This window comes from Ammodytes marinus (assembly GCF_949987685.1).
Source record: "Ammodytes marinus genome assembly, chromosome: 7".
Classification (NCBI taxonomy): Eukaryota; Metazoa; Chordata; class Actinopteri; order Uranoscopiformes; family Ammodytidae; genus Ammodytes; species Ammodytes marinus.
In genome coordinates, this window is record NC_137211.1 from 16,758,301 (window position 1) to 16,769,157 (window position 10,857).

Sequence of the window (10,857 nt, forward strand, 5' to 3'; positions counted from 1 at the left end):
TAAATGACGAAACGATTCAACAACAAAACATTGCCAACCATTTATTGCAAACCGAATTAATCCACTTTTTGGCTTGCAAGATCATATAACTGTGACTTACATTCATGATAAAAAAAATAGTTTTGCCATCAGCGCAAACATTACTTTAATGTTAAAAACATAAAAAAAATAGCAGTGCTGCAAAAAATAGAATTATGTAGGCTAAATATTTGTTTCACTGATATTTAAAAAAAAAAATCACTGCTGCCATATACGCAAAAGGGTTCAGAATACATAGAATACGGTATGATTGTGGTTTAAATATAGTAAGTAAGCAATTTCTTCTCAGTGGTGCAAACAAATGGCACGTAACAATACAAAAGGCTATAACCATTAGTTATCTTGTTGTAGTAAGTCAAAGGTTACATTCTGTGTAGCATTAAAGATTGTTAATTCAAGAGATTTTCTTCAGTTCTGCTGACTTGTGGGGAGTTCATGGATTAAATGCCAGGGTCATACATGTATACATGTACACATATTAGAGAACTCCACATTATCAGTGTTATGATTATTTAGAAAGGAAAGGAACAATCTTCATACACCAACATTGCAATTACATGACAGTACAGCAACAGGTAGCAGGATAGTTCTCTGCATTAACTTTGAATTCATTCCCGTAAACAAAGTAAAGGTGTGATTTCCCTTTCCATGAGTAGGTCACCTTGGTGACGGGGATCAGCTCTATGGTTTGACGCTGCAGAAAAAGAAAGCAAATGTGAGCATATCTAACAAACATAACTTTAGACTTTGATCACAAGTATTATCTATATGAAAATATTACATAAAAGTAGTGTGTTATAAATAAAGCCGGTGGTTACCTGTTGTAGAATGCGAGACGTCTGTGAGTACTTGCCCTGGTGTTCATTGACAAGGCGCTGTGCAGCGTTCACCACTGCAAGGTCTGGAAAGCCCATCACTGGGTATACCTGCACAGGGTTTTTAGAAGAAAAAAATTAATAATTAAATTACACTTATTGGTTGGCGTCTCAAGCAGGATACCAAAGGTTGTCAGGGGTGCAAATAGGTATTAAGGTTGCATGCATAAAACTAAAGAAATTAGACTTGAGGTCATAGCTAACCTTTGGAAGCACAAGTGTAATGCAACTGTTACGCGAGATGTGTAAACCACTGAACTGGGTAGAACATAGCTGCAATAGCATCCTGTGTTGACACCCTGTGCTCTTGTTTTACAACACGAATGGTTGAAGGTGAATGTGGAACAACTGTAGCACTGATAAGATTGGATGTTTATGAACATCTCATTAGGATATAATACCAAAATCGAAGCAAACCATATTTTCAACAAAACCCAATCATCCCACATTTTGTTCTCAATAAAAAAGTGAGAAATTATCTTTTACCATGTACTGAGAATCTCTGAAAAGCTCCTTCCCCGACACCTTAGCAAGGTTGTCCAGTTGCAGTCCACTTGACTGTTCCACAACATATTCATCAGAGTTGTTGGTCCTAAAAGCACGTAAGAACAAAATCCAGTTTACATTGTACAACAGTTATACTCTAAAGAACAGTGTAACTTCACTGTGGATGTTGGCGGCTATCCAATCGTTACTTAAACTGTTCTTGCATTAGTGAAGTCAGACTTTCTTCACGGAAAATAATTTTGAGGAAAAAGCACCAATTCACGATGAGGTTGATGTAGACCAGAAGCTGTTGTTTTCCACGACATGTGTCACATTGCTTTGTTCCTTGCCCCTGACAGTGGCTGCAACTGCAAAAAAAGAGTTATGCTTTATCATTAACAGAATCTTTTAGGAAGAGCACAAACTGTATTGTTTGAAAAGGCAACTTCATTAGAAATAGGTAACAATTACTTTTCCCTCCCTCTGCCATTGCAGTGGTGGCAGACATTTCCTGTGCGGTAACCAGATCCATTGCAGACCCAACAAACTTTCTGATAAGAGCAAGAAAAATAATCAGATGAGCTCACATAAGGTCTTAAAGCTACCCTTTTAATGAGGTCAACGAGGTCTGTGCAAATCACTTACATTACCAGCGCCAACGCAGCCTGAGCAAGTTCTTCGCCCCATTCCCACACAGCTGTGGCAGCTCTGCATGATGAAACATTTCTTGTTAGGAAATCTCTAAAAGCAATTACTTTTTGAAACGTGTTTGTTTACACGTTTTACTCGTCCAAACGTGTAAATTATTTTACCTTCATAGATGATGTGTAGGGAACCCTGATAACCTGTTTGCTATCCTGAAAAAAAGTGGGGGAATTGGCAGGAATATTCCAAGGCCCTGGAGGTGGTTGGGAATATGAGTCCACTGGCTGGCCTGATACAAATAAAACAATATATCAGGTTATCAGCCCAACTGCATAGCTGTGACAGCAAAAGACGGATAACTTAATTCTAGCAAGTGAGGTTATAGTACCATGGTATGGCTCGTGACTCCACTCAGTAGATCTTGATTCAGTGAAGGTTTCCAGACGGTACTAAAACAAAGCAGGGGTGGAGAAAACAAACCAGACTTTTTCTCTGTGTTTCATCTAAATACAGTTGTATCAACAGGCATTGAGTCTGGTTATTCATGCCTGAACATCCAACACTATAATATAAGCTTTGACTTCTGTTGATCTTTTTTTCTATTGATTTTCAGTTTACCCTTTTCCAAACATACACTGATGAAAAGACCACCTCTTACCCTGTACGTATTGAAAGCATCCATACAGGTGATGACACCATCCTTTACTGGTGCTGAACTGTAGCAGCACTTGCTGGAGGCAAACAAGGCAAATGCCTCCCGGGCAGTATCTTCCGATATTGACGGGATACTGTCGGCAGTGAGGAAAAATTAAATACAGTGTGTATACTATCAAAAAAAATATATATATAATATGGAAAATGTTTTGCAGTACGTTAGAAAGTCATATTGGAGAAAAAAAAGTTTGAGGCTTACTTCCAGTGTGGTTGTTCAGGACCAGGTTCAGGCTGAGGAACTGGGTAAGACGGCATCGGAGGGGGCAGGAATCCACCTACAGACAGAAGATATTGACAGTTTGTTCTACTGTTGCTTGATTATTTTTATTTTATTTTTTATAAATGACATACAATGTGGCCAAACTCAGTGGCCATTTTATTGTATACACCTGTAAAATCCCTTACAACAGCTAAGCCATGAATTCTACTGCTATAATGTGATGACACCGTCAGAAAAGTATTGATAGCTTAACCTTATTATAGGCGTTGTAGCTTGCAGTTAATGTTTCGGCTACCACATTTACAAATACAAGGAGGGGAAAATAATGGTACCACACAGTAGAAAACCTATGGTTTCAACAAATCTGACCATTATAAGCTTGATAAAGCAGATGAAAATGATTAATGGCAGAGCTGTTGTAGCCTACTGGAATGCATTAGATTGTAACTAATGAAGCGACCATGGAGTTAATATGATGAGAGAAATGCGGAATAATACAAATATGATTGGCACACACCTCCTCCTCCTGCCAAGGTGCCTTCATAGCCAGGCATGCTGTCAAACATGCTGGCTGGAGGAGCGCTTGGGCCATGGGACTCAGCTGCGGGTGCGGCGAACATTGCTGAAACAAACCAGAAGAACCAGTTCAATCAAAAGACATGAGTGAAGACTTTCGAAAAGGGTTCAATCTCCTCCAAGTGTTCATGCATTACACAAACAACTAGCCTGCCGCATAGCATACAAACGAGAAGTAAGAGGCACTATATTGTTCATTACTTAATCATTTTAGAAACACCGGTTGAGTTCTTTAGTTTCCAAGTTGTAACACGTTTACACCCGAGAACAACAAGACAGTGAAGACAGTGTAGATGCGGTTTGTGAGTGAGTGACTTACGTTGCCCCTCTGGGATTGTTTCCATCATGAGTTAGCTGTTAAACTGAGTCCAAGTTCAACAGCTAGACTAAACACTCACAGGCGGGGTTATTTCCCTTGAACAAAACACTGTAAGCCCTGTGAGCGGTATCACAACCTCAACTAACCAGCACGTCGAAATGACGTCACGGTGAAAAAAAAAAGAAGCCTAGCCTACAGTAAAACGGAAGCGTGAAATTATTACTATATTGGCAGCACTGTCACAATATCAAGATTCAACGTTCATATACTCCTCTATATGGATCTTACCGGGTACCCCTTGGGCTGCCGGTGAATAACCGGGATTGGCCATTCCGTAGGTTCGGTTCGGGTGGCTGTAAGTAACGGAAAACGAAAGTTAAACCAGAGAAGTGAAAAAATTAAAGAGCAATACGCCCTTACTTGTTTTGTTGTCAAAAACTCTCAACATTAAACGACGCTCACCTCCAAATAGGCTGATTCTCCATTTCAAAGCGCTAGACAATTAATAGGCTAGGTAACAACAAACAAACCCAACAAACCATCAAGTCTTCTAGGCACTACCATTTATTATCATGTGACAAAAGGCAAATCAATTTACCTTATATGCTATCACCCCACCCCCGAATTCAGCAGCTGTCAGCTGACCTCCTCTTCTGTGTTAAACAGTAACACAACTTCACTATTTACTGTGGCTGTGATGAACAAAGTCGAGACTGGTGAAACGCCACTCAGATAAGAGAAGTAGACAATTTCCAACTTTGACCGCTCCCCCTCAAAAAACACATTGAATTTCTCAGGAAGTTCGCACAAAAATGCAATGGGCAGGAAGAGGGAGGAGGGCGTACAGATGTGCGTACGCTGTAGTACAACCATAGAGTAAAACATGATAATAATGATGACTCGGTGATCAACAACCAACACTTTGAGATTAAAAATGTTTCACGAAATTAGTTTGGAAGAAAGAAGGCAAATTCCAGTGTTCCAAAGGCGCCTCAAAGTACAGTGCGCTGATAAAAAATACAGTACCCATAAGCCTTTGCGGCACCTACGGAAGTCCTTTTCTTTCCTTCCGCCGTCGCCGTAGTCCCTTTTGGATTTACATCGGCGGGTGAGTCCATACAATCTATGTCAATCCGCACAATTGCCCTTGTTATTTGAACATCTTGATACTGGTTACTATTCATAGACGTGCACTCAACATATTTGAGATAAAATTGATAATCTATGACGTATTATACCTTTTCAAATGTGTCGTTCAAGAGCGAGGTGTTGCTTCTAAAGCGGCTTCCCGGCTGCTAGCGCTCTGCACGTGAAATGGGGTTGAAATGCTTATTAAAGGCTATATCGTGACTTACTGATAAACATGTGAAAATGCCAATCAACGGCACTTTTCCCCGCAGTGAGATGTGTTGTCTGTTTTAAACCGTAGTAATGAAGTACATTAAGCAGAGTAGCATAGCTAGCCAGCTAAACTGATTGCAGCGTTGGAGCTAGCTCGCCGACACTGGTCAACACGTTTAGGCTCAGCTCAGTCTTTCTCCACACACACACGTTTATTTAGCTGTTAATGGTTTTGTCAGCGAGAGCCACTGTTGTCCATAAGTGAACCTCAAACCTGTTTTACTGTTAACATTTCACACGTTAGTTCACCTGTCGATAACGAGCTATGCTCATTCATAACAGTATGTGGCACGTTGTGGTGTAATGCAAAAACTGACTTAGTTGTAACTTTTCTGTCCCCAGTCACCATGGCAGCCCTAAGGCCCCTCACAAAGCCCAAGATTGTCAAAAAGCGAACAAAGAAGTTCATTCGCCATCAGTCTGACAGATATGTGAAGATTGCGGTAAGTTTCTCCTCGTCCCTTGCTTTTGCTTCCTAGTCTGAGCCTGCAAGTATTGAATATTCTTTCATGTGTCCTTACAGAAAAACTGGCGTAAGCCCAGGGGTATTGACAACAGGGTCCGCAGGCGGTTCAAGGGTCAGATGCTGATGCCCAACATCGGTTATGGTAGCAACAAGAAGACCAAGTACATGCTGCCCTCTGGGTTCAAGAAGTTCCTGGTGCACAATATCAAGGAGCTGGAAGTCCTGATGATGAGTAACAAGTAAGTTATGTTTGCACTCGTTAAATGTAAAATGCTTTTTCCATACATACTGAAGTTAAAGGTATCAGGTGTGCACATGGTTTGTTGCATTTGTTTTGAGATATCCACTGAGACTTTTGCTGCTACATCAGTATGATAGAATGGAACTGGTAGTGTAACTGCAAGTGTGTAGGGAATCAGATAAAGTCACAGTGATTTAGTCAGAGTATCCTATCCACTATTGGATCCTTAAAGGCCTACTTCACCGGTTGGAATATGAAGGTGTATTGAATTCGGAGATCCTATGAAGTATAAATGTGCAAAAAAAAATGAAATCGGATCATCCTAGCCTGAGAAAAGGCAGAAAGAGTGTTTTATGGTCTCACTGTCTAACCCTACATTTCTCTTTCTGTGATGTCACAGAAAGAGAAATGTAACACTGTAACATAAAACACTCTTTCTGCCTTTTCTCAGGCTAGGATGATCCGATTTAATTTTTTTTGCACATTTATACTTCATAGGATCTCCGAGTTCAATACACCTTCATATTCCAACCGGTGAAGTAGGCCTTTAAGGAGTAATTGGAAGTCTCCTTAAGGATGTTTAATACTCCAATATGCTATGTGCACAACTATGTTTAAGTGGATACTCGGAGGGCAAATCAGGTTAAGTGACACTTAAATTTAAAAAACACTTGAAATGGTCTTGTCATAACTGACATTAGTCAATTTTCGATTTTATTTATCAGTGAGTACCAGGATGTGGCTGCATCCTCTGACCACATATCAAGAAGAAATCTTTGTTCAGGGGGTTTGAAACTCCACTGACGATATGTTTAATAGTCCAGCACTGGATGTTTTATGGTAGAAATAATCACCATTGTTGATACTTGCTGAGCCTTGTGATAAAGATTTAGTCTTTTTAAAAGCAGGAACTTCTATGAGGAAGTCCAACACAGTATCTACAGCCTGATGCTGTCACAAAGTGAAAGTGCTAAATAAAGAAGCGGCTGGTTTGACCAAGCAAAATCGAGAGACCGCTGGCTTGACCACAGTTGTTCAACAGCCCGATAGTTTGACCCATATTCTGGCGGCGGCTATCGTAGACCAGCCTAAACCCCGCACTACCAGTTAGGGGTAGGGTAGGCGATGGAAACGCCACCGAGATTCTTAAAAGCCGAGCTCTCTGAGCCGCTCCGACCCGCTCTACTCGGTGGAGACGAGGCATTAGGGATTCAGAGACTCTTAATAGCCACTCTTAATAACACTTTTGCTTTCCATGCGCCAAAGTTCAGATAAACCACAAATCTGGTATCAATCATGTTCATATCTCTGAACGGGTTGAAGCTCAGCAATACAATTTTAGCTTGTCAGTTTATTTCATAACGGAACATATGAATACCACAGTAGTGAGGTGGGGTGAGCAGGCGACACAGCGACAGTTGCCATGACTTTAATAGTTTTAAAGCTTGAGCTGCTTGTCAAGTGTGCAGGTGCGGTTCAATGAATACAGTCCTTGAATACTGGAGTCTCATTCTTAATTTCACTGAAGGAAGACTATTTTGCTTGTCACAAATTGGTTTCCGATCATCTCAATTTAGACTGTACTTAAAGCTACCCTTACCTTTGCTGCATTTTTACACTTTTTTTGGATTAGGTTAAAATGGTATTAATAAGGTAATGACACTTTAGAATGCAAGACAGACCCACCAGGAGTAAAAACAACCAATTATTTTATTCGGACCGAACGATTTGATTGACCGACAGACCTGTCTGTTTTCCATCTGCTTCTGTATTGCGCATTCTCAACTAGAGGGTTTGTTTTGATTCCACGGCAGACAGTAGCGACCATTGTAGAAAAGGCCCCAACGTTCATAAGTTAGTGTTATTTCTTACAGTGTGTTTTGTTCAGTGTGGATAGCAGTCAGGGCCGTGACGTCAGTCGGCCAGAGAGCCTGTTTAGTAAGTTTCCTTTCTCTTCTCCCTCGGTCAGATGTGTGAGCGTTGCCGCAGTAAGCGATCATTCCACATGGAAACGTGTTTATCTGAGTTTAAATGTGATCACCCGTGTGTGTATGTACATGCAGTCCCGATCGCTGTTATAATATAGTTTGCATGTTATTAACGGCTGCGATTCGCGGGTCGCAACAGCTGTTCTAACGATCTCCTCACGAGCGGAGTTTAAGCCTTTGTTCTTTTCCCGCGATCTATATGCGGCTGTGCCTGTGAAAGAAGGAAAATAAAGAGCGTATAAAACCCTACTCCTCCTCTCCTAGTCTCATGCTTATAATCTGACGCCTTTGGCCATAAGTGGTGTTCTGGCCGACACGTCTGAAATGAAATCTGTGATACAAGCAGATCAGCGCGGTACCGGTACAGCCACCAGTTTCCTCCGCTACAATATAACTCACGTGCGTGCGCGGAGGCAGTAGTTTGTAAGTCTGCTTGTGTAAATAAAGTTTCTTCAACAAAAAAATAAAACACTGGGAATGGGAATGAGGGGGTGGGGCATTGGAGGGAGGCGGGATGGTATTATAGTGCTGTAATTCTCAATTGCAGGATCGGTAAGAATCCCTTTTAAATCTGCAAAATGATGATTTGTCCATTTCAAACAGTAATTGATTTATTGGGAAATTGTAACGGCTGGAGAAAAAAACGGATGAGGGATATTGTATGCCTTTCAGTAAGTGCAAGGGCAGGAATAGATTTAACTTGATTTGAAAAGGTTCATAACTTAAAACCTGGGCGATTTGAGCTAGCTAACAAACTCACTCAGTTTATGCTTAAAATCCTGCCCGCTGTGGCACAGTGGTCAGAGCGTCGCCCCCAGGCCCTGTAGCAGACCCGGGTTTGAATCCGCCTGGGTCAGTTCTCTGCATGTCTTCCCCTCTCTGCCCCACTTCAACTGTCTCTCCAAAAACCTAATAAAACCAAAAATGCTCCTAAAATAATCTTTAAAAAAAAATCCAGCCCACCAGAATTACTCTCCCACTTGTTCTACATTTTCGTTAAATTGCTCCAAAAGGGGGTGCCAAAAACACAAAAAGTATACATCTCCTTTTTTTTTGTCTTTTTGGTTTAACTCCCAAACCGAACATCCCACTTTCAAAAACTTTACGTCCCCGGATTCCAAGAAGCCGCGGACGACGACCGTTCCCGAGTCGCGTGGGAGGCTTGGCCCGCGTTCACAACTGCTTGCAGTTCTAGTTTGATTGAATTTAATATGCCTTTTTTTATTAGAATAGAAAGGTTTTTTTTTCCTCAATTTACTCTGATGCTTAAGCTCTGATATTGTCGAAATGCAGTTGAAGCTCAAACTGTCAAAGATTTGAGTGATGCTTGATATTAAACCAAGGCCCTTCTGTCTATCTCTGTAGGACTCACTGTGCTGAGATCGCCCACAATGTTTCCTCAAAGAACAGGAAGGTGATCGTAGAGAGGGCTGCTCAGCTGGCCATCAAGATCACCAACCCCAACGCCAGGCTCAGGAGCGAGGAGAACGAATAAACTGGTTATTCACAATAAACACTTTAAAATACAAGCTGTCTCCTTGATTATTATGCGCCTTATTGCTTGTGAGAGGTTTTTCCATGCTTGGTAAAAATAAAACTTGACAAATTTGTGGAGTTTAAAATTGAATGGGTCGCTTGTTGGCTGAAATTATAAGTGAAGGAATTTAGACAGACAACCTTGGAATTGTTCCTCAGCTGTTGGGGAAATTCAGGACTGGTAGGCTGCTAGACCCAATTGCAAAAAGTCAGATTTTTATTTTTTTAGATTGATTTTATTTATGACATTTACTAGACTGACAGTGGCACTCCAATAATGTTCTATTTATTTTTATATATGTATATACATACACAATGGAACATATTTTAAAGTAAACTTTCACTGATGGGGAATCTTAATTACAAAATGTGTATTAACAGGTGGAATTTATAAAGCGGTATTTCAATTGAAGTATGGTACTTCAGAGACGAGAGCTATTTTCACTTGGTGCACAGGCGTCAAAATAGTATGGAAATGCTCACACGGTTGGCTTCAGAGCTGGTTGTTGTCTCCCTTGGGTACACAGGCTTTTTCTTCTCCTCCCAGATGACTGGATGCTGGGATAGAATAAAGGAGCCAATCTGCCTGAAGGAGAGGGTTGACCCATATTATAAATGGAGACACCACATAACTTTGTTTAACAGTTACATTTCCAAGCTCTAATCTGGGTTAGCCTTTGAAAGAGTAGGCCTATATTATGCTTTTTCAGTGATGACATTGTTTTGTCATCAAGGTTATTGTCAGACTGAAACTTCAGAGCAACAGAACATTATACAACTGTTTTCACAACTGATCTTGAGGTGTGAAATTGGTTGACTGCTCCTTTTGAAATAACATTGTTTAAAGTGAGTAAGCACAGTAATGTATTAGACTTTAAAGGCCAAATGCCTATTTGGAATCATGTATTTAAAAAAAAAAAGGTGAAGCCAGTTCTGCTAGGTTATGGGATAATGACCTAAGTATTCAGTTTGTCATTATTAGACATATCCACGTTTAATATGTAGCCTACAAAAGCTATTGCCCTGAAATGTCCCGCTTAGGTTGTAGCCTGTTATGTTTTTCGATGTTCAGCGGCAGCTCCCTGCAGAGAAACTTTCCATTGCATACTGTCATGCAAGCTGTGCCCCACAGCCCTGAGCCCTCTGCCATCTGTTCATGTAAAACTGACTGAGATGCAAAAAAATAAAAAAACATCTTAGCCAATCAGCCTGTATCCGTTTGGGATGCGAGTTACTGCTGATATTTGTGGCAAAAACTGGCACTGTGGTGTTGGGTCCGAACCTTTCTTCACCCGTCTCTGGAGTGGCTTGGAATCACTCACCTGAAGTTCTCCAGAGAGAGGAGGATAAC

General features: G+C 40.9%; 2 protein-coding genes across 4 annotated transcripts; one reads left to right on the forward strand and one right to left on the reverse strand.

The window, feature by feature from the left end:
• Positions 1-28: 28 nt before the first annotated feature.
• Positions 29-4,665, reverse strand: ssuh2rs1 (ssu-2 homolog, related sequence 1). Of its 3 annotated transcripts, none has more exons than XM_080031264.1 (13): positions 4,473-4,665; positions 4,163-4,227; positions 3,497-3,601; positions 2,959-3,034; positions 2,704-2,833; positions 2,434-2,494; positions 2,213-2,334; positions 2,046-2,108; positions 1,872-1,951; positions 1,676-1,768; positions 1,401-1,506; positions 858-965; positions 29-733 (listed from the first exon to the last, which is right to left on the reverse strand). In XM_080031264.1, exons 2-13 carry the CDS (start codon positions 4,203-4,205, stop codon positions 593-595), a joined length of 1,128 nt encoding a protein of 375 aa, XP_079887390.1. In that variant the 5' UTR covers positions 4,206-4,227; positions 4,473-4,665; the 3' UTR covers positions 29-592. The 3 variants fall into 3 exon arrangements, with proteins under 3 accessions (XP_079887390.1, XP_079887389.1, XP_079887391.1); XM_080031263.1 differs by lacking the exon at positions 4,473-4,665 and adding an exon at positions 4,337-4,464; XM_080031265.1 differs by lacking the exons at positions 4,163-4,227; positions 4,473-4,665 and adding an exon at positions 3,875-4,025.
• A 258-nt stretch (positions 4,666-4,923) lies between these two features.
• rpl32 (ribosomal protein L32) lies at positions 4,924-9,499 on the forward strand. The gene is made up of 4 exons (XM_080030375.1): positions 4,924-4,982; positions 5,618-5,718; positions 5,799-5,980; positions 9,336-9,499. The coding sequence occupies exons 2-4, from the start codon at positions 5,623-5,625 to the stop codon at positions 9,463-9,465; spliced, it is 408 nt and encodes a 135-aa protein (XP_079886501.1). The 5' UTR covers positions 4,924-4,982; positions 5,618-5,622; the 3' UTR covers positions 9,466-9,499.
• The last annotated feature ends 1,358 nt before the right edge of the window (positions 9,500-10,857 follow it).

Bases quoted from the DNA above. Each gene is read 5' to 3' on its own strand.
- ssuh2rs1 (XM_080031263.1), bottom strand. From the start codon at position 4,359: ATGGAGAATCAGCCTATTTGGAG. The intron at 3,602-4,162 runs GTAAGATCCATA...GGTTTGTTTCAG, and splicing joins GGCAGCCCAAGGGGTACCCG to CAATGTTCGCCGCACCCGCA. The intron at 1,507-1,675 runs GTGCTTTTTCCT...ACGTGCTTTTAG, and splicing joins ATCAACCTCATCGTGAATTG to GACCAACAACTCTGATGAAT.
- rpl32 (XM_080030375.1), top strand. From the start codon at position 5,623: ATGGCAGCCCTAAGGCCCCTCACAAAGCCCAAGATTGTCAAAAAGCGA. The intron at 5,719-5,798 runs GTAAGTTTCTCC...GTGTCCTTACAG, and splicing joins ACAGATATGTGAAGATTGCG to AAAAACTGGCGTAAGCCCAG. The intron at 5,981-9,335 runs GTAAGTTATGTT...CTATCTCTGTAG, and splicing joins GTCCTGATGATGAGTAACAA to GACTCACTGTGCTGAGATCG.